This window comes from Leuciscus leuciscus, assembly GCF_965113295.1.
Source record: "Leuciscus leuciscus genome assembly, chromosome: 1".
Taxonomy (NCBI): Eukaryota; Metazoa; Chordata; class Actinopteri; order Cypriniformes; family Leuciscidae; genus Leuciscus; species Leuciscus leuciscus.
In genome coordinates this window covers 65028466-65050800 of record NC_138725.1, presented here as the reverse complement: position 1 = coordinate 65050800, position 22335 = coordinate 65028466, and the positions used below count along the sequence as shown (strand labels likewise).

The window sequence follows — 22335 nt, the reverse complement described above, 5'->3', positions numbered from 1 at the left end:
CTCACCATTAAAAGCCATGAATTATAATGTTCTCATAATTTTATGTAGTCTGTATAACTGTAGACGCTTAACTGTATTTTCCTTTTTGAAGTGATTTCAATCATATTTCAAGCAATTTAAAACCATCACAATGATGAAGGAATTAAATAATGAAGGAAATACATTATTTATCGGCTTTAATATATCGGCCAAAATTTCTTATCGGGGCGATAACATCAAAAATGATCATATATCGGCCGATACCGATAATATGGTGGCCGATATATTATGCATCCCTACTCAAAGTATCATAATTTTTTCATCGGTGTTCAATAAAATCAGTGTCCCATTATGGGGTTAACTCCTTTATTTTATTACACAGCATTATTAATGCAGTTGCTATGCACAGTAAAGCACGCACAGGTTTCCATCTCTTTCATGGCGAATCCCTTCATTGCAACTGATCGCGCAAATTTTTTTGCCGAAATGCAATCCCTGCGTAAATGACCTCGGTGTGGTTGTTTTGCAGAAGACAGACCTCGTTTTAATATTCCATAGACGTAGGGTGTTCGCGCGTGCTTCAAATTCTGACCAACTTTCTAAAAATAGACCGTCTTGACGTCATACAGCCTATCACGGATTAGTCTAGCGGGAGGGGTCTGCGCGGCCATTTCGCTAACAAACACAACCGCAGAGGATCATCAAAGGATTGTGAATGAAACCGAATCCGTATTGAGAGAGCAAAATACCGCAGCCGCTTACAAAGACGAAAAGCGAACAGAGAAACTTGTGTTATTAGAATGAAAATAGATGACGTTATTTGTCAGTTTGCGGGGGTGGGATAAAGTTCTACAGATAGATATCGGTTGGCCAATCATCGCTCTCTCTGCGCTGGATTGATGACCTCTTGTCCAATCAGCTTCTGACTCTGCTACCGCGTCATAAGCATAGCGGCCAATAGGCATCGCGTTGGGGCGGGTGTCATTGAAGCAGGAGTTCCCTCTAGCTGTGGATAGAGGATTAATGGAGGGGGTCTGACTGTCGAATTATGCGAACTACATAGTGCACAGGACCGAATTGCTTTATCAACATAAACAAGCAAACGTTCACGCTACCGAAAAGGTGCGGAGAAGTGGGCGTGCTGCGACAGGAATCGCGCACGGACGGTGAAAACAAGGGCTTGTGTCGCTCAAGTCGAGGGCCTCGCTGAGGGTTAGCAGAGCGAGGAAGAGGATCGAGAGAAGGAGAAGAAGACGGGCTCTTAGTAGTATTTCAACGGACTGGACCCGAAACAGGAGAACTGAGAGACCTTACCGAACCCGAAGCACAGCAATCGGACGGCTAATTACTGTTAGCTAGCTAGCGCTCGCTCGCTAGCTAGCTAACCAACTAACAAGCCACTATCAACCTCCAGACTTTATGTGATCTGACAGCATACTGTGATCCAGTGAGTTATGACTAGACATAGCTAGTGCAACGGAAGCAGAAATCGTATGATCATAAAGGGGACGGAGTCTGAAGACAGTTGGCGTAAAGAAAAGTCGATTTAGATCTGTTATACCTGGCCTGCAATCATGGGCAACGCGCCCACCGCCAAGAACAAGGGCAATGAGATGGAGAGCGGTAAGTGTGTGTGTGTGTGTGTGTGTGTGTGTGTGTGTGTGTGTGTGTGTGTGTGTGTGTTTACTTGAATCAGTCGGACTCGAATTGTGTTTCAAACCAGTGTTTCTGGGCCCATCTTTTCCATTCATTTCCATTGAATGAATGACTGACATGATCTGACTGACATCATGGTTAAAGGGATAGTTCACCCATAAATGACCAATCTGTCCTCATGTTTTATAACTTTCTTTTGTGGATCACAAAAGGAGAGTTGCATTCACTTTCAAAGTATCAAAAAAAGAAGATTCAATTAAAGTCAATTGATATTGTGACCGAGGCTGTCAGTTCATAATAACATATCTTTGGGTTGAGAGCAACATGATGGTTAATAAATTATAGTATGTTTTCGACCACACTTTATATTAGGTGTCTTTAACTGCTGTGTGCCTTCATAAAAATGTTACTTATTGTGTTGATGTTGTATTGCAAACACTTGTGCTGCTGTTTAAGTGGGAAATGGGTATGGTAAAGGTTAGGGACAGGTTTGGTGGAATGGGTAAGGGAAGCTGTAATTACATGCAGGTATTTTTAAAATATAAGTACGATGTAAAAACATGTAAACAATGTAAAAATATACATATTCCCCATGTAAACTTTGACCAATTTTCCATTAAAGTCATGAAACAGATGTTACGATAGTCTATTCTTCCCTATTGTAACGTACGTCCTAGTGAAATGGATTCTCGAACAAGAATAAATGTGGGGTGGGGGGACAAAAATAAATTTTGTACATTCGGAATTGATTAGATGGTTGTAGTTTGCTATTGGTTGATCTGGTGTGAGTGACAGGTTGATCCCGCCCTCACGCCAGTAAACACGTCATCAGAGAAGAGAAGTCGCTGCAAGAGGGAGATGTTATTTTGATTACAAGGAAATTCATAAAAAATAATAATGATGTGCACAGATAAGTTATAATAAATACGGCAATGTTTCATAAAAAAACAAGAATTGTTCATTTTGACTGTTAGCTAGGATCCAATGTGATCTAATAAAGTCACTTTCACTGACTTCCTTGAGATGTTACAGTTAAGTGTGATTGTCAAACCAGGCTTGTCCTTGATTATGACACGGAGAGTGTCTCTAGAAATCAAACATATTACAAAACACTCTATTTTTCACATTCAGATTAGGCACTTCCTTTGCAACTAGTCATAACCATTTAATAACTTCTTTATAAACATCACTACCTTTGGATTTATAGGTGCTAGTGGTTGTTATAGTGCTTTAAATTTTCACTCAGTTTAGTATTACGTTTGATACTGCAGAAATATAATAATGTTATGTATAATGTATAATAGAGTTACATTTTCTGCCTGAGAAATGGCTTGTAAGAGTGAATCTAGGGAAGTGTTTTCAAGGATTCTTTGCGTAAACACTTGAGATTGTCAGGATGTTTTGGTGAATCTCTCCAGCCAGCCTCTTGTAGTAATGTTTCATTAGTCAAGAACCTTTTAGGACACATTTGTTGGTTGCAATGCTTGGCAAACGCCATATTATGCTATATGTCTTGAAATGTTAAAGCTGTAGGTTTATTTCTTTAGTTCACCCAAAGAATTACAGTTTTGCCACAATTTGCTCACCCTCATATTATTCCAAAACTGATGTATTTATTTATTTATTTTCGTTGAACGCACCAAAATACATTTTAAAGTATATCCAAGCTGCACTTTTCCATACAATGAAATGAAATGGAGACTAGGGTTGTTGATCTCAATAAATGTCAAAAAGCAACATTAATCTAGTCCATAAGATTTGTGGATTTCTTTATTCACTGATAATCTTCCCTTCTGTCACAGATCTCATTTCACATGGGCTTGTCTTCAAATATACCACATGAAGACACTGTGCATTATGCCAAGCACTGTTGGTTTTACGTGTCGCATTATGGCGCCAAGCCTGAATATTTAGAATTGTGTTATGAACTGTGGAAGAAGGAAAGATTTTGTGCGAATAATCACTTAAAATTGTGTCTGTTTATCATATAAAGCTACGCTATGGCTTCAAAATACTTGGACTATTGCACATTTGATTGTGCTTTTATGGATACATCTTTCACTATATTGAAAACATAGGCTTGAAATGTTTTTTAAACCGTTTCAAAACCGCACTGAGGCGAGTTTATGTTGACTGGTCTTTTTTCTTAATCTTTACAAGAAGGTCATGTTGGTGCTGTTCTTTGATAAAGTATCGTGAATGGAAATCAGATATGCAAGAAGATTTTGTGTGTGGTTTACCTAAATTGTATGTCCTATTTATAGAGAGCAATAGCTGTAAAGGTGCGGTCACATTAGCAACATTTCTTGTGCAAATGGACTCTATTGTCAATAATGTAGAGATGTATGAAGCACTACTCGCACAGAAGTCAATTTCAAACCAAGAAGCTTTCTGTTGGTCAATGCGGCAAATTCGTAAAACTCCCCCATTGCATGTGTTCTTATTAGAATGGTATTAAAACCCGATACAGGTCGGATGTTTTGCAATGCAACCTCAGTCTGAACAGTCATAATCGAACTCATGCGACATTTACGTCACTCTAGAGCAACATTCGTCACAATTCTGCGCTCATGGGAGTCACTTCAAAGATTTTACATATCCGAAGTTATCGAGGCAGATAGTGAAGGACAGTAATGTGTCAGAACTCACAAGTATTACAGTGGCATGTACAAGCAAAACACGAGCACTCGTATCATAAAGCAATAAGCCCCTTGAAGCCGTGCTTTACAGTGGATTTAGAACAGCTAAGGGGTTAGCTAAGGGGTTAGCTACGACGCACAGCAGAATGCCTAAGTGTTCTAAATCCACTGTAAAACACGGCTTCAAGGGGCTTATTGCTTTTATAAAATGGTTACTCCATAAAAATATTAATTTTAATATTTATTTTATTCATAAAATAAACACCAGCAACCAAAAAATATGTAAGGGATAATGTAGAGCGAGGCGGTTGTTATAGCGAATACAACCCCGACAGGCTGATCAGGACCCCGACGCGAAGCGGAGGCTATAACAACCTCCTCGCACTACATTATCTTGCTTATTACATGGCTACCTACCAAATAAATCAATAATTTGACACAAAATATTGATTTTAAAAAGGAGTTTATTTATTTAAAAACGATTGTATTGCTTCCGCTAAAGAAAATAGTCTGTTCCGTCTCTACGGTTAGAATCCTGTGTCCATAGCAACGCTCGGTTTTTCATGGCAACGGTGTGTTATCAAGAAATAACACACCGCATTCTACATTAGAATTCAACCAAGCCATGTAATAAAACGTTATAACACATTTATTCCTCCACCAAGCAATGTAGTTCCAAAGAGGTTGCTAAGCAACACATGCAGCAACACAGAATCACAAACGTCAGTTGCGCAGTAATGCGGTCACAGGTGTATGTTTGTTCAGTAATTTACAACGGCTTCGAGCGCGGCTCAACCAATCAGAATCAAGGACTGGAACTATCCGTTTTATAATAAATGAAGAACTCTGCTCTGTTTTTCGCATCCTCGCCTTTGTTTTATTTTGCCTGCCCTGCGCATAAATTTACTTCCGTATGACGGTGTGCTGCGTGACGTCTTTTTATCGTTCTTTTGCGCATGCAGGTCAGTTCAGGACCATGATCTGTTCGCGCTGGAATCTGATATTGGTCGCGTTTAAAACAACAATGTGAGCAGCTGTAACTTACAAAAAATAAATCAAAGCAATAAATCAGAATTGAGCAGTAAGGCTAGCAGTGTATCTCTTGTAACTTGGTGTTAGTTCATTTGGCAGTTGAAACAATGATTAAACTATAATAAAGTCCTCTGTACTCTTCTTGATTATCAGTTGAATCCATCCCTCAATAAATAGAAATGATCTCGAAGTCGAATAGCCTAATGTCCTCGCCCATTTTAACTTTTAACATAGTGTGGCCATGATTGCAGATCATCATAAATGGAGGCTTGTTCCAGGAACAGCTGAGGAAAGGGGCCCTAATTCGGCAGCCACACTGGATTTCATGAGAAAGGAATCTCTGACCCCTAAGGGTCAAACCAGCAACAATTGTTTGTATGAGGGGGATGTGAGTGAAGAGGACCCGAAACATAAACACAGGCCTGCCACGAGTCTTCAGAGAGCACTTGGGAACCGATGCGAGGAGGAGGTCTGGGCTGGTGGAGGCGGGGTCATATGATGCAGTCTGTGTGATCTAGCCAGCCTGGAGTGTTGATGCTGAACAGTCTCTTGAACATCATGTGATGACCACTGTCATGAACAAGACCACTTTGTGTGTGGCCTTCTGTCTGCATCTTCAGGCGATGTAATCTCTTTGCTTTCTGTCTTTTTCTTGTTGGAAAACTTGTTGGAAATGAGATGTCTCCAAGATATTTCTTTATTTTATAAGCGCTTTTTGCCCATAGGGATGGGTGGTATGATTATATTTGTCTACACTGTGACAGTAGACCTGTGTTACCTGGTAGAGAATTCGCTGTGCAGTTTACCCCGGTACTGACAACATATCAAGCAAGTCTGATTTGACTTATTTACATGTGAGAATAATAGGGGTAACATAAGGTAATCCGAAAATACACTGTTATGCGAGGAATTACTTGAGGGGTATTTGTTGGATGTAACAGTTTAGTTGTTTATGGCTGTTGAATAACATTGCAATTTGCAGCATCAATGTAAAATTCATCTGATGTCACATGTTCAATTGGCTTTGAACCCGATTCATCCAATCAGAATTTATGCTGAACTTCCTGTTTTATTATGATATTAGTTTTGCCTCTTTTATTATATTAGTTTGCCTCTGTTTTCTCTTATGCTGATTTAATATTCTAAGAATAATCGCTTGAATTGAATTCACTGTATTATCCAATAATAGGCATTATCTGCTTAGTGTTTTCATAGAACAATGTGAAGCTCTATAAAGAAGAACATTATTGAAGTGTGTTATATATATATATATGTGTATATATATATATATATATATATATATATATGTGTATATATATATATATTAGGCATGTGCCGGTATCACATTTTCATGCTGCGATTAATTGAGTGATCTTTTATCACGGTATACGGTATTATCACGATATTTTAATTGCACATGAGAAACAGATGGATTTGGGGGGGATGTAACATTTTTTATAAAACTTGCATCACAAGGTGTAATTGTGATTATCAAAACATTTGGTAACTAAACTGAATTTTATTAAGTTTAGTGACAACATCATGTTACAATGATTACATGGTACAATGACTGGTAGGCTACTGTTTGTATTGCTTAACACAAATTTAACGATTTCAATTCAATACTTGGGATTTGATTTAAATTTTGATTCAATATTGACTTATTTTGGATAAATATTAGGAAGGCTACAGTAGATAGCCCACATGTTATTTTTTCCTCATGAAAAAAAATATCTCACATAATGCTATGTAACCATATAGAGCCCTATCAGCTGGTATTATTAAAGGTTACAAATAACTAATTAAATCAAATATAATGTGGTTTTCATTATAACAATTATGTAAAGTAAACAAGTAAAAATATAATAAATATGTAAAAAAGTGCAGTGCACATATTCAGCAAAATACTCCTCTTTATCTATATATATGTTTTAGTCATCTAACATGCTGCTGGTCATTAAATAGTTTAAATGTAACGTTCTGTGACACAATTGTTCTCCTGTTTCATATCAAAAGTAACCTGCTCTGTCTTGTTTGACGGTCTTCGTGTCCTCTTTGCTCCGCGATTTTTCTCTGCGTGAGAAAACGGATGTGTGGCGTGAGCGTGTGAGGAGTCTCGCGCTGAATGCGTCGAGTTGGCAGCTCTGCTTTTAGAAGCGGGATGGATCCGGATAGATCGGCGGCGGCCATAGACTGTAGGCGGCGGCGTTCCTCCTTCCGCCATGCTGCTTCTCCATGTGAGGACTGTTTACATTAGACTAGAAGTGCGCACCGGCCGCATGCTTATACACGTGGCGATTGTTTACATCAGAGTGCGCACGTGTTTCGCGCAGCATACGCAGTGTTTGTTTAAGCGGTTGATGGAAAATAAGCTATAATGCGCGTTCTAAAAATCTAAATTCGGATCTATTATTTTTCACGGTATTTTGAAGTGCCCGCGATAACAATATCGTGCATGTTCATTACCGCGATTTATCGCATTACCGAATACCGGCACATGTCTAATATATATATATATGTATATATATAAAAATACATGTTTACACAAAAATTAACACACACAAGTACTGTCCCCCTTTAATTAACATACACATAATTTGTAAGAATATGACTAATAGTAAAAACTACTAATAAATAAACATTAGGCCTATGCTAAAGCTATTAAGAAGCAGTCCCAAACTAGTTTTTGTTAATACAATGTTGGTATGAGCCACCACAGTCATTTATAAATATAAAAAATAACACAAAGTGAAAATAAAGTGGCATTTTGGGGTTAATATGGAAATGAGTTACCATGGTGAATACACAATACTAACAAGAACTGTTAATGAAACATGGAAACTGCTCCTGGTGAATAGAATGAAAATCATCATTACACGACATACCAGTAACGTGATTTATTGGTATTTTACTTTTATTTCGTGACTTACTAATTTACAACGTAACGAAGTTGCATGCTCATAGTTTCCTTTTCACTTTATATACAGTGAAGCGATACACAGCGCGCGCTGCCGCAATTGAAGAGTGTTTGCCACGAGCACAGTGTCCTATAACGGCTGACAGGACAGGAACTTTTTCTGAGGTGAAATACTTTTTATTTCAGCGTACACTTACGTCACTGCCTGGTAAGTTCCTATTGAGCTAACATGCATAACATGCTCTAAACACGCACGCAGAGTGGATTTGAACAATTACGTAATCGTGGCATCCGTAATCGCGATTAGAAATTCGATTAATTGTGCAGGCCTATCTAAAACTATTAAAAAAAACAGCTTTTATGACCTGTATAATTATTGTGCATGCAGCTTTTATGAACTCCTATTAATTATGAGTACTTTTATGATGAATTTTTCATGGTGCCCTGAACTGCAAAAAAAAGTGGATTCAAAATGGTGACAAACTTAAAACAATCGATGTTCAGTTACAGCACCTAAAATCTGTACTTTTTTACATTAAAGGAATTGTTTCCCCCAAAAATATACATTTTCATAATTTTCTCATTTTTTGTGGAGCTCAAAATATTTTTTTCTTTATTATTTTTGTTTCTCCTCTTCAAAGAAAGTGAAAGTTGAATATGATAAACGTAAACGATAATTTCGACCTGTTCATCACATGTGTGGAAAAGAGCAGCATGAAGATCCTTCAAAATGTCTTCTTGACAATGGCTGCCGCGCGCCGTGTCCGTTAAGTCCATGGGTGTGGGTGTCCCATTTGTCATTTTAGGCTTCAGTAGGGTGCTTGCGAGGGCCCCCTTTGCGGTCGATATGTTCCCTTTATGCGCTCTTTTGCCGAGGCCACACTGGTGCGAGCTCCGCTGCAGACTTCTTCCCAACAGTCAAAGCGCCGTTACATCACGTTATGTGCGGACTCGTAGGAAGACAGCGGGTGTTTAGGGTGCCATTTGGGACGGGGCCAATGACTCTTTATTATTAATAAATATTTATATATATTTTTATTTTTTTCTCAGTGCACTATTCATATTCTTTTTAAGTCCAAAGTTTGATGTCGGAAAAAAGGTCAAGTACATGTTATTGGTCTACTACACAGTATACAATTTCTCTGCCATATTTTTGATGCACATTTTCATCCAAAGTCTAAGAACCTCTCGAGCCTAGCATGCAGCAGGCATAGTTAGTGTCGTCGGTGAAACAGATATGTGTGAAATGGATCTCAGTGGCATGCTGCTGCTAGAATCTATGTGTGAAGAGTGGATTTCTATTTGCATGTGACTGCATGTCATTTGAATATGCTTGATACATTCAGTTGCAAAAATGGAGCGGGGTTTTTTTTTTCTTTCTTTTTTCGCGGTGGGCTTTTGCACTCCCTCCCCTGGTTGGAATGGGGGACTTTGTTCACGGCGTGCTTCACATCCCTGTCTGCCCCATCGCCGGTGGACTGCCCTGATCCCCAGAGACAGGTGCTGGCTGCCATCCGGGGCCATAAGCCGGGGAGGTCCATATTTTACCGCCTGGACGGACAATAGAGGACGACATGGCAGACAACGCTGTGGATCAGATCAAAGCACAACAGTAAGGGTTAACGCTAAGGTGGGCTGTGGTGGAAACAGAAGTCCCTGACTGTTCAAGGAAGCCCACGGGAGGAAACGGGGTGTGTGAGAGCCCGGCACAGGAAGGCAAGGAAACGGAGAAGGTTCAGCCCTGCCTGCCTACCCTGAGTCCTGAATCAGAGAGGTCAAGACAGAAGAGTCTCGTACAAGTAGGGACACTGACTTCTATTTAGTAAAAAGAGTTTTGAAACGCAGTTGTATAAAGTCGGATGCCTCTGTGCCACGCTTACTTTCACGGCTGTCTACAATGTCAGTGCTGCAAAGGTTGGCAGAGAGGCTGTTCCAGCGAGCCGGTCCCTGTCTCGGAGACTCTAGCGGTGGGGAGGGCGGCTACTACCAGTCCCAGGAGGAGTCAGAGGCCTCTTGCTGGAGTGAGTGACTGACGTTAATGTTGGTTAAGGCTGCTGGCACAGTGAGGGTTTGGATATAGCTGTGGAAGGTGGGGCTTGGCAAAGGGGCGGAGAAACCTGCATGTCTAAAGGTCTTAACTCCCCGTCTGAAGTGCTGGCCTGACTGTGTGTGTGTGTGTGTGTGTGTAAGATTAACTGATAATCATTTTAAATATCTCACCTTTGATTATGGATAGTGATAGACTGGTGTATCGACCAGGCTATTTGAGATCAATTGAGGATAAACGGTTTCTTTTTACATTTAAGTAAGTGGTGTTTAAAACAAGTATTACAGTTCATTTCAGAAAATTGCTTTCATAACCATTATATAATGATTGTGTTATTTTTCCGATTACCCTTATCTCTGGATGTTAATATTACCCTTTGAAAACCCATATTGACTTGACCACGAATTATAGATGTTTTTCATAATGGGATGTTGTAAACTTAAGTCATGGGTGATATGGAGAAGATTGAGTTTAAATTAGCACCTCTCTGTGTGTGCTTCGTGGATTGATGTGGGACTGCCGACACGCACATTCTGGGTACAAAGCCCTTTTTTATTCCTCTCCTTATGTTTGTGCTGTTGCCTGGAGTTGGCTGCGTCATACAGGAGTTCCAGGGAAGCTGGCTGTCTGTCTCCTGGAAACCTGTCAGTGTATCCCGCTTTGTTGGGGTCCCAGTGTTCTGCTGTTCGTTTCTGCCAGTCTGAATTATGAACTAGGGCTGCACGATTTGGGGGAAATGTCATATTGCGATTATGGTTTCACGAGTCAACTTGCTTGGTTCTCAAGTAAAATGCACACACAGATAATGCTGAAATGTGTAGCTTATTTCTCAACTCAAACTAGCAACAGCAACTAAATGCACAGTGTTTTCAAATTAAAATGAATATTTTTTACTAAATTAAATAGTGACAAATTTGCATTACTGCGAACTTGTTATTGTCTCAATAGTACAATAGTATAAAATAAATGTAATATTTACCTGTGCCCTTACTGTCTAACAGGTAGGACATATACAGAAATTGAACAAAGTTATCAAACAGTCTGCACTGCATAAATGATCAATTAAATATAGAGTAATCCTTATTAAAGCTACAAAAGTTATTTAGTCTAGAGCAATGTGTAATTTTCTCTGTTCCCTTTGTTCTTTGATTAACTTTACTGACAGAAAGCTTTATTGGCTTGACAGATGCGGGTCTCACACACGACTCCATTCTCTCACAACTCTTCACGTTCATCATGAGACTGCTCTTATGTTATGAAGATACTCGACAAAACCGACATTTTGGTATAATTGTGTGTGTTATTGTTCGTTCAAGCATGAAAGAGAACTGTATTCTGGCGTGCGTCTTCTTTTGTGTCACTGCAGTCAGGAAATTCACAGGCAGCGCATGATTGACAAAAAAAATAACGAATGCTGCGTTAATTGCGTAAAATATTTTATCAATATTTAATCAATTTAACACGTTAACAGCCCAAATTTATTTATTCCATAATAAATAAAGCATTTTGAAGCATTTTGCGTTATGTAATCGTATAGGCTTGACATCGCAATTGCGATGTGATTAATCATGCAGCACTATTATGAACTAATGCTAACAGCATTACCCGTTCATGCGATGATTACTTGCGGTGTAACTGTTCTCCACCCACGGTTCGGCATGCACTTACACAACTGTTCATCTAAAATCTGACGACGCATCTATAATAATATCATGGTTTGATGAATTAACAAAATGTGGAAAAGACAGACAGAGTTCGGTTATTGTACGTTTCTGTTGATGGACATGCATTCTGGCTTCCCAATATGTTACAACAGCGATGATCAAAAAAAAAAGTGGACAAAACAGTCACTCTTTGTAAACTTTGTTCATCAGGAGTGCCGCACGTATGCTCTAATATGATTATGACCAGTCATTTATGCCGTCATCACCCAGGTGTTGATAGCGCGCAAGCTATCTGTGTTTAAACTCATTTAAGCTTTGCCTATTTAAACATTCAAGCGCAAGAAGACTTGAAAGAGCTCGCACGCCGTAAGAAGATTTGTGTGTGCACTCATCTGAAGCGCGCACACGCAAAGCCACGTCTCAGACAGCGCGCAAATATTGAGTTCTCTTTTTGAGTCTTGTGCTTGAACAGACAAATTCACACAAAAATTATGCCCGTTTTGGCGCGTATCCTCGCAAACATAGTAGGTTGTGTCTTAAGTGAACGTAAACAGTTGAGAAAGACAACGCATATGTATCAGTGTTCTGGATCTGTGCATTGTTCTTAAAGTGACAGCAGCGTAATATTCCTGCTGACTGTGTTTTGAATGTTAATCAAATAACAAAAGACAAGGAAATCACTCACTGCTCTTGGATAGCTTTTGTAAAAAAAAAAAAAAAAAAAAAAACCTCTGAGCAGAAAAGCGACTGACGTCATTCGTGGTTTTTCTTTCCATTGTCCAATCGAATTAATGGAGAGGCGGTCCTTCCGTTGTGATGACAGAAGTTTAGGTGTTTGTTCATACCTCACCCTTGATTAAGGTCAGAGCAAGTGCCCTTTGCTTGTCCATTTTTTTTAAAAAGTTTCTGCTAAAATGACAGAGCGCTCACGCTATAATCCGTTATTAGAGTGACAGGACAGCTGATTCGGTGGTTGCCTAGCAACATACGAACACCACAGCGCACGGCTCTTTTCTAAATTAAAAAAAGTAAACCAAAAAAGTCAATGTGGTGCGCCTCGTGGTTTCAAACCTGAACAACATGTTCTGTCTGATCACTGTTTAATACGTCCTTATTTTACATTTGATTACTTTATTCGATTTCTGTACCTGGAAACTACTGTTAGATACCTGAAAAATACTGTTTATTTTATCTTCTTTGCTCTTTTATTTATATGTGCTGTTGCTTGTAGTTTGATTATTTGTTCTTATTTTCTTTATTTTTACTTATTTTCTTTATTGGCAGTAGTCCTTTTTCCTTAAACATACTGAACCGTACCAAAACAGTGACCCTAAAACAGTGATGATAACTGAACCTTGAGCAGTTTGAACCGTTACACCCCTAGCACTTACCCACTCTCAAATTACTGTTAGTTGAGACTTTTTGAAAGTCTGCCGATTGCACTACAAGCACTTGATTTGTGGTTTGACATGATTAACAGGTGAAGTCTTCATAGCTTCTGTTAAATCAGTAATTTTTTTGGTCAACTCCCAAAAAAACAACAAAAAAAAACACCAGAGAACATGGACGTTTACTTAAAATACCTCCTACCTTTACTAACTTTGTATCCACAAGGGTCAGCCTGTGGAAGCATGGCAAGTATCTTGAGAGCTGAAAAGAGATTATACCTAGCAGCACCTATAGTCTTGAGAAATGAGGTCATGTAAGAGACTTACCAAAGGTGTCACTGTCCCTTGAGTCTCCACCTGGTCAGGGTGGCTGGATCTGACTCAGCCTTTAAATCCATCTGTCCCTGACTCTTCCTGTGCCTCTGCCTCACTCTCGCAGTGCCACTGCATTTAGAGTCTGAAATGCCAGGCCTGAGGCTACATGGTCTGCAAATGGGTGCTGTTCTCATATGAGTGTGTGTTTTTGTGGACCAGCGGCACTCCTGCAGTCGATGCACCACTAGCCGACCCCCTTTGGTATGCGTCAGAGCAAGCAACAGCAGCCGAGGGCCACACTGATTGATCTGACTAATCAATTGTGGACTCTGTCCACTAGAGGACAATGCCAATGTTTGAGGGACCCAACGGGATGCACTTTATGCCATACCCTTCAGGTCCACTTTATTTCTCCATACGTTGGAGAAATAATAATAGACTACCATTCCTTTGCTTCTTTAAGTTGATGGGAACTGCCACACTATCTGTGTATTGTCCATGCAACTCATTAGATGCAACATTGCTGTTATAGGTTTGTCCCTCCCCTTAGCGACCAGGTCCCTATTTGGATCAATCTGGTGCGTGTGTTTGTGTATGCGCTTGCATTTTAGGAGTGTGTGTTCCACTTGAGGGTGAGTGGAATGGCACTGTGTACAGAATAAATATTGATACAAACGAAGCATGAGGCCGATTGATTTACCAGGGTGATGTCCGCACAGAAAGCGAGGGCTTTAGTTCAGCATTCGGCGCTCGAGGAAGAGCAAGAGCAGCAGACTGAATCATCAGCCGCGCTTGAAGACAAAAGCAGCGTTGAACACACACACACCTGTAGCTTTGAGCTAAAGTGGATGCGAGGGTCAGGTGTGCAGGGACCTCTTAGGAAGAGGCGTAGGGCTATGAGCCTGATGCTGTGAGGAAGAGGAGAAAGGAGGAACCGTCTCGGCAGGGCCCATGTGTGACCGAAAAAGCTCCAGAAGGCATGGTGGGAAGCGGGAATCTCGTTCTTCAGGAGAATCTCGTTCTTCAGGAGGATCGGTGGATGGGGGAGGTGGTGGTGGTGGTGGTGGAGGAGTGGAGGGTCCCACGCTCCTAGTGGACGGTAAGGGCAAGGCTAACTTTGTGTGGGAATCGGTTATTTCCCTCCAGTAGTCATGGCACCCGTTTGTCAGGGAAGCCAGCACAAAGGCAAGGATCATATCCTGAGCCATTAATGAAATCGCAGCTGGGCTATTTTTATCTGTGGTTGATGTAATTCTTTGATTTTTCTTTCGGGTTGTTTATGTGCTGTAGCTGTTGAGGCCTGACCTTTGTTTTGAATCTGTTTCAAGCACCTTTAGTTGTTTTATTGTGTGTTAGATCAACATCGAGTTTAGGTGAACTTTGGACGCTGTCCTCTCCCCTGCTTCTATATCTTCTACTGTAGTTCCTCTACAGATTATCTAAATGAAGTTGAAATATGACCATGGAGTGTGTTGCAGTCCCATCAACCACTGTGTTTATGAGAAAGAAAACTCCTGAATCTCTCTCAGAGATAATAAGGCAGGGGAATTGACGGGAAGTTGTGGGGCGAGTCTCTCTCTCTCTGGCTCTGCCTGGAGCATGTGGATCGAAGATAATGGCGGTAACCTCGCTTTATGCCGTCTGACTCTTTCACCACTGGGAGAGATCGTTTAATGCCCCTACTTTGGATTTAAAAGCATTGAAAAGCTTCATAAGGGTGTGCCGTACAGTAGGGTTCTCAATAGCAGGAATCTCACTGCGCTTCTTTGGAAATCTCCTCTGGGCGCTGCAGTTGCAACAGTTGGATTTTCTTTAGTGGCAGTGACAGCTTGCGTTTCCCCAGAGAAAGCGCTGGTGGTGTGGAATGAGGAAGAGCCTGTAATCTTAACGTTCCCACACAGCCCCATGAGAAGAGAGAAACATGCTCGAATGCTTCTGTGTAACTTCATTGGTGCACTTATCAGATTTCTGACTTGACTCTTTCTCATTGTTTCTGAAGCAGAAATTATGATTCTGTGATAAATAAAAAAATTCACATACATGCGAGAGATATATGAAGCGAGAAAAAGAGTCTGTATATATCGATTTGGGTCTGAGCGCTTGTTCTGTCATGATGGGCTCAGGAAGTATTAGATAACATGAGCGCTCAGTCGATGTGGTTTTAACAACACTGGAAATTAGAACAGGCCTTACCACAGACAGGCAATGAAAGTGATTGCCACAGGCTCTGAACACACAAAAAAACATGATGAAAAACAGAAGTGGCCAATATGGGGATTAAGTTTAGAAAGCCAATTTCTATATAATGGAGATGGTAGTTGTAGCGCTTTGCTCTGAAAGTTAAACCAGTCTGGACAACTTTCCAGCATTTGTGTCTTTCCACAAAGTCTGTCCACAGATATGCAGAATTTCACTGATTTTATACCTTAAATCAACATTAAAACATAATGAAAAGCATGCTTGAAATGCCTATTTCTGAGTAAGTATGTAGCCTAAACATTATTGGTATATTTGATAAACTGCTTGTGTGTAAAGTACTTGAATACACTGTAATGAAGATCACCTTTGAGAATAATGGGAATCATTTTATTTATCTACAGTGAAATGTGACATGTTTTCATGAGATTCACTTAGTGTACATGCAGCGTGACGTGTAGAAAAACGAGTCCTTCTCAGCAGTCTTCACAGACAGCACAGCTGGCTGAAATGCCACACGTTACTGTCATAAATAAGGGTAGACCAGCAACTCCGGACTTTAATGTGCTTTCGAGGCTGTAAAAGGTTGATGTTGGCCGCCATTCTGCTATGGCCACCTCTACATTTTGTTTTACATGTCCTACTTATGTTGACATTTGAACAGATTCAATAGGCAATGCCCCCTTTTAGACATTTGCTTAGGACATAAGCATGTCCCTGAGTGCAACATGGTACATGTTGATCTGTTGTGCACATAATCTCACACCATTATTTTCCCCTTTCTCCTTGTACAGTTAAGGAGTTTCTCGCTAAAGCCAAAGAAGATTTCCTAAAGAAATGGGAGAACCCAGCACAGGTCAGTTAATCCCATTTTCTGCACTGCACACAAACACGTTGTCAGCCTGTGAGCTAATGTGAGATGGTGTGCGCCTCCTTCTGGACACAAGGTGAACTGACCAGCTGTTCGTTGGTCTTTTTAAGTCTTTTAAAAGAGTTTGAGTTCACAACTTTTGTACTTGTACCCTGAGGAAAAGTTACATTCTGATGTAAAGTTGGCTGTATTTCATTACATTTCTGAAAGTGATACCTTGAAATGTAGGCTAGATCTTGTTAGTGAACTTTCAAATTATATAACAAGTAAAATAATCAGTCAATTAAGTTTGACCACACATGAACAGTCAGTGTTAAATTTGTTTTTGTACAAGCAAAATGTATTAACCTAAATTACCATATTTTCTTCTTTATTCCTCTCGATGAACAGAATACCGCATCTCTGGACCATTTTGAGAGGTTGAAGACTCTGGGCACTGGCTCGTTTGGGCGAGTCATGCTAGTCAAGCACAAAGAATCAGGCCAGCATTTTGCCATGAAGATCCTTGACAAACAGAAGGTAAGGCACTCTAACAGAAATCATAGCTAAAAGGTGTATGTGTGTGTTTACAGGTTTGGCTATACTTTTGAGTGGCAAATGTCCTCATAGTGAAATATTATGACCAGTGTTACCAGTAACGTGAGCTACCTAATCGGATTGCTTTTTCAAGTAACTAGTAAAGTAACACATTACATTTAAATTTACAACAAAATATCTGAGTTACTTTTTCAAATAAGTAATGCAAGTTACTTTGTTTTCTCATTTACTGAATGACAGCTCTTCTGTTGAGTGAAATTGGGAGTGAGTTATGTGTGAACATGATGGTTATTGTAGTTCTAGACTAAATGTGAGCAGGCATTTACTTTTACATTTGCCAAAAATATATATATATTTTTTTTTTTTGGTTGTCTGAAGAATTTAAACAAGCAAGCCCAGCCCAGGTGGGAAAAAGTAACACTAAAGTAACGTAATGCATTACTTTCCATAAAAGTAACATAATTAGTTACTTTTTGTAGAGAGAAAAGCCATATTGTAACGCATTACTTTTAAAAGTAACTTTCCCCAACACTGATTATGACAACTGACAATTTGTTGGTCCTCACTAGTTAAAAATGGCTTATAAATTGTCCAAAACATGTTTTTATTCTAATCTAGTGTTCTGCACAGGTTTCAGTGATGAATGGGTGTGTTTGGGGCTTAGGGGTTGGTTTAGGCATATATCAACATGATATAAAATCAATGGAAGTCTATGCAATGTCCTTACTAATATAGTGAAACGTGTGTGTGTGTGTGTGTGTGTGTGTGTGTTTGTTGAGCTCATTTTCTGGTGTCTTTCAGGTGGTGAAACTGAAACAGATAGAACACACACTGAATGAGAAACGCATCCTGCAGGCTGTCAGCTTCCCATTCCTGGTGCGATTGGAGCACTCGTTCAAGGTATTTGCTGTGCGTGTGTGTGTTAGGATGGTTAGGATTTGGAAAAGCATGAGATAGACAGATAAAAAGTTTAAAAATAATTTAATTTCTAATAACTTTCAATTTATCAAAGAATCCTGAAAGAAATCAAGGTTTCCACAAAAATAAGCAGCACAACTTGTTTTCAACATTAAGGATAATCAGAACTGTTTCTACAGCATCAAATCATCATATTAGAACGATTTCTGAAGGAGCATGTGACACTGAAGACTGGAGTAATGATGCTGAAAATCCAGCTTTGGATCAGAAATAAATTACATTTGACAATATATTAAAATAGAGTTTTTGATCAGCCTCGGTGAGTCTAAAATCTTTGTGTGTGTGTATCTAAATGGTTTTGTACTCTTTTCTTTTGTGTTCTCTCCACTCAGGATAATACTAACCTGTATATGGTAATGGAGTATGTTCCTGGAGGAGAGATGTTCTCCCACTTACGCAGAATCGGCCGGTTCAGGTGAGTTTTTCTCCATGCATATCACACTAGCTGCATAAGCTTACTCCATCCAACCGTTAATTTGGTTTATTACTACATGCGTACTACTACTAATTACTACATATTGCTTTATTTTATTATAGCTACTTATTGTTGTTTTCTACTGTTTTTAGTGATGTACTACAAACTGTACCATGTCATCTTTATGATGACACTCAAAATTGCATCATATTCAAAATACAACTGGATTATCTGTGAAGTTCAAAGATTTATTGGTCAAATGTGCAGTGCCGACGGTGAAATGTGTTGCTACATTTTGCAGTAAATCTTGCGTAACTACAGACTACATCGACCGAATCCACTGAGTCGCAGTGTCAGTCTCAGATGGTCAACGTCGAGGTCAACTTGTTAAACCTTTTAAATGGATTCAGAGTTTCTTTCTGGAGGCACTTTGTAGCAACTATACTTAAACTGATTCTCATACCTTCATTTTTTTTTTTTTTTTTCGGTACAACCTTCCTCAGATACTGCTGCGCTTGAATGATGGTTTGAAATATGTGATATTGGATATTTTACGCCAGTCTGACAAAATTTCTCTGCCAATACTAATTCCTATTAAACCCCTTAATCTATTCCCTGTTCTCTAACTTTTATTTCTTTGCTCTCAATGCCTGGTCATTTTGCTGTCCAAGATGCTTGCTGAGGATGGCAAAGATTGAATGCTGTTTTTGTTTTCGGACGTGAGTGTGATTTCGGTCGCGATTCTGGTTAAAGAGATGGAATGCGTGGAAAGGAATGGATGGCATGCGTTTCTAAATAGTCTGTGAAGTGTGAAAATTACAGAACATTGTCATAACAGATAATAAAGTAATTGCAGTCACATTACATTCACTCTTTTTTTGGGGGGCTCTCCTACGTTTTCTTTGAAACGGACCTCTTCTCTTTTGCACAGAAGGTAGTTTTCATGACAAATTTATTCAAACTTACACAGTAAACAAGCTCCTCGATAGTGTTTTTATAGCTAACTTACAAACTGTGAACATTTGAGAACTTTCCTGTGGTAAATACAACTTTAGGTGACGTTGTTCACAAGCTGTTTTAATGACCTCTTTCTGCGGTTTAAATACTGATTGAGAGACTACATGAGACCAGATACATTTCAGTAAGTTTTACTGTATCTTTCAACATACCTTTTGATGTTCATGCATGTTGTTTCATGCTGTAACTTGTATTAAAGTGTATTGAACTGAGGCGGTAAAGCGATCTGTCACGTCTTCATTTAAGAGCGTCGAAACGCCATTTAGTGTTCGGATTTCGTGATAAAATAGACAGAATTTGAAAGCTGAGACTTTATCACAAGTAACAAAGCACAAAGCTCTTTGTGATTATTGGATAGGAAGTGCGATATGTTTGGTGTAGGGAAAACCGCAGACCTGGCAACCCTGATTTGAACTATGGATGATTCAAAGAGCCTGATTTAACGTCGCTGTTTTTAAACTGTTAATGTCGTGTTAACTTTGACAGCCCTAAATTCAACACAAGAGAGATTTTATGAGTTGCAGTCTGACATGTTTTTTTTTTCCGCCCTCTTGGATATAATCAGCCCTGATCATCGGCTGTTTATATCAGTGAAAATAATAATAGTGTTTTAATAGTGAATAATAGTGGCCAATAGTGAAAATTATTGCATTTATCAGCTTATATCGGTTATTAGCTGATACATCGGTGCATCCCTACTACTACTATTATTATTATTATTATTATTATTATTATTATAATTATATAATAACTTGTCACATTGAAAAACAGTCATTGTGACTGTAACACGCAAGTGGATTCTTTTGCATACTGCCAATTTTTCTGGCTAATTCTATATATTTTTTTGCACATCCATTCAAAAGCTTGCAGTTAAAAGATCTATCTTGATAGTTTTCTGTCTAAGTACATGGTTCTCGACCAGAAAACGTTGATAGTCAAAAGACGTAGATGGATTGTATATTATCCTCATATTGGAATCATTAGTAATTGCTGCCTGACATGTTCGTTGTGTCTGCTGAACACATGGCGTTAACCAAGCACACAACGTATTGTATTATATTATAGCTGTATATTACATTGTACATTTTCAAAATGAACAAAAACAATGTGCAGTTCAGGTAATGACATATTTTAGGGTAGTTGACATGACATGTCAAAGCGTGGCAACGGTGTCCTGACACGCTGTTTGCCCCGTTTCATCTGAAAACCATTCAAAATTATGTTTTTCTCATTCTTGAATAGTTACTATGCGTGCAGGTCCCATGACCTCTGTTTGTTTACGTTGTGTCTGTCTGTCTCTGTCCGGTGCAGTGAGCCTCATGCCCGATTCTACGCCGCCCAGATAGTTCTGACCTTTGAATACCTTCACTCGCTTGATCTTATCTACCGAGATCTGAAGCCTGAAAACCTGCTCATAGACCAGCAGGGATATATACAGGTATGTAATGATAGCAGCTACAAGACTGCAAACATGTGTTTGAGACCACACAGGTTCTTTTTTTAATGTCGGATATACAATTTTTATCGTTATTCTTCTTGCTTTTTTCTCAGGTAACAGATTTTGGTTTTGCTAAACGTGTAAAGGGCAGGACCTGGACACTGTGCGGCACGCCTGAGTACCTGGCGCCAGAAATCATCCTCAGTAAAGTTAGTAACAAAGCTGCTTTACTTGTTTCTCATAGGCTAGTCTATTCCAGCATAACCTTGCCTCCTCCTGCTCTCTCTGTCTCTTAGGGTTATAATAAGGCAGTGGACTGGTGGGCTCTCGGAGTGCTGATCTACGAGATGGCTGCTGGTTACCCTCCGTTCTTTGCCGACCAGCCCATTCAGATCTACGAGAAGATTGTCTCTGGGAAGGTGAGCACAGAATATCAGGATTTCATTCACTCTGCACTGCACACGCGTGTCAGTGTTGTTCATATAAACCAACTGTTTAAAATTGTTCTTTGAAATAAAGGTAAAGTAAAATGTGAATATTTGATGAAAAACGTATTAGTTCACCCTAAAATGAAAGTTAAGCCATCATTTACTCACCCTGGTTTTGTTCTATCGTCGTATGCCCTACTTTCTTTTCCGGACCACAAAAGGAGAATTTTTTTACATATAATGGCAGTGAATAGCGATTAGCATCAAGCTTTTAAAAAAAAGACACAAAAGTATCACAGAATGATCCCATGCGACATGTGCTTTATATTATAAGTATTTGGGGGTATGCGATAGGGTTTCGTGAAAAACTAACCAAAATTTTATGTATTATTTAAAGTGGTCATCAGATGCCCATTTTCCACAAGTTGGTATGATTCTTTAGAATCTTCATGTAAAGTTTGTAACATACTTTGGTTAAAATTCGTCAATGGTTGTGTAAAACAACACCCTTTTACCTCCTCAAAAACAGCTCTGTTCACAGCGACCCGTTTCGGTGCATGTCTCTTTAAATGATAATGAGCAACTGTTCACCTCACCCCTCTCTTGGGGTGTCGACACAAGACAAGTAAAGTGATGCCTTGGTGGACAGTATACAAATGGCTGAGGGCAGAAATAGGCTAATACGAGAAATATGCTAATACAGAACAGTCCGTCAGCGGTCGTGGGCGGAGCATGAGCAATATGACATCATATTGCTCAGAAAATCCAAACAGCTTGATTATTGAGAGTGTTTAGGCTTTTTGAGGATATAAAAAAGG

At 39.4% G+C, this 22335-nt stretch overlaps 1 protein-coding gene and 1 long non-coding RNA gene across 4 annotated transcripts in view; one reads left to right on the top strand and one right to left on the bottom strand.

The window, feature by feature from the left end:
- Positions 1 to 646: 646 nt before the first annotated feature.
- The window catches only part of prkacaa (protein kinase, cAMP-dependent, catalytic, alpha-a), a 28675-nt gene continuing 6986 nt past the window's right edge, over positions 647 to 22335 (top strand). Inside the window, exons 1-8 of one of the 3 annotated variants that reach the window (XM_082179498.1) lie at positions 647 to 1602; positions 16628 to 16689; positions 17095 to 17223; positions 18043 to 18141; positions 18552 to 18634; positions 20963 to 21089; positions 21203 to 21298; positions 21386 to 21508. In XM_082179498.1, coding sequence (XP_082035624.1) covers positions 1554 to 1602; positions 16628 to 16689; positions 17095 to 17223; positions 18043 to 18141; positions 18552 to 18634; positions 20963 to 21089; positions 21203 to 21298; positions 21386 to 21508 — 768 coding nt within the window. In that variant the 5' untranslated portion in view covers positions 647 to 1553. Of the gene's footprint in view, positions 1603 to 9802; positions 10245 to 14393; positions 14737 to 16627; positions 16690 to 17094; positions 17224 to 18042; positions 18142 to 18551; positions 18635 to 20962; positions 21090 to 21202; positions 21299 to 21385; positions 21509 to 22335 lie in introns of those variants that run through there. The other 2 variants (XM_082179497.1, XM_082179499.1) reach the window with 2 other exon arrangements.
- LOC309506140 lies at positions 8573 to 13786 on the bottom strand. The gene is made up of 2 exons (XR_014208657.1): positions 13650 to 13786; positions 8573 to 9810 (listed from the first exon to the last, which is right to left on the bottom strand). It is a non-coding gene; the product is annotated as an uncharacterized lncRNA (long non-coding RNA).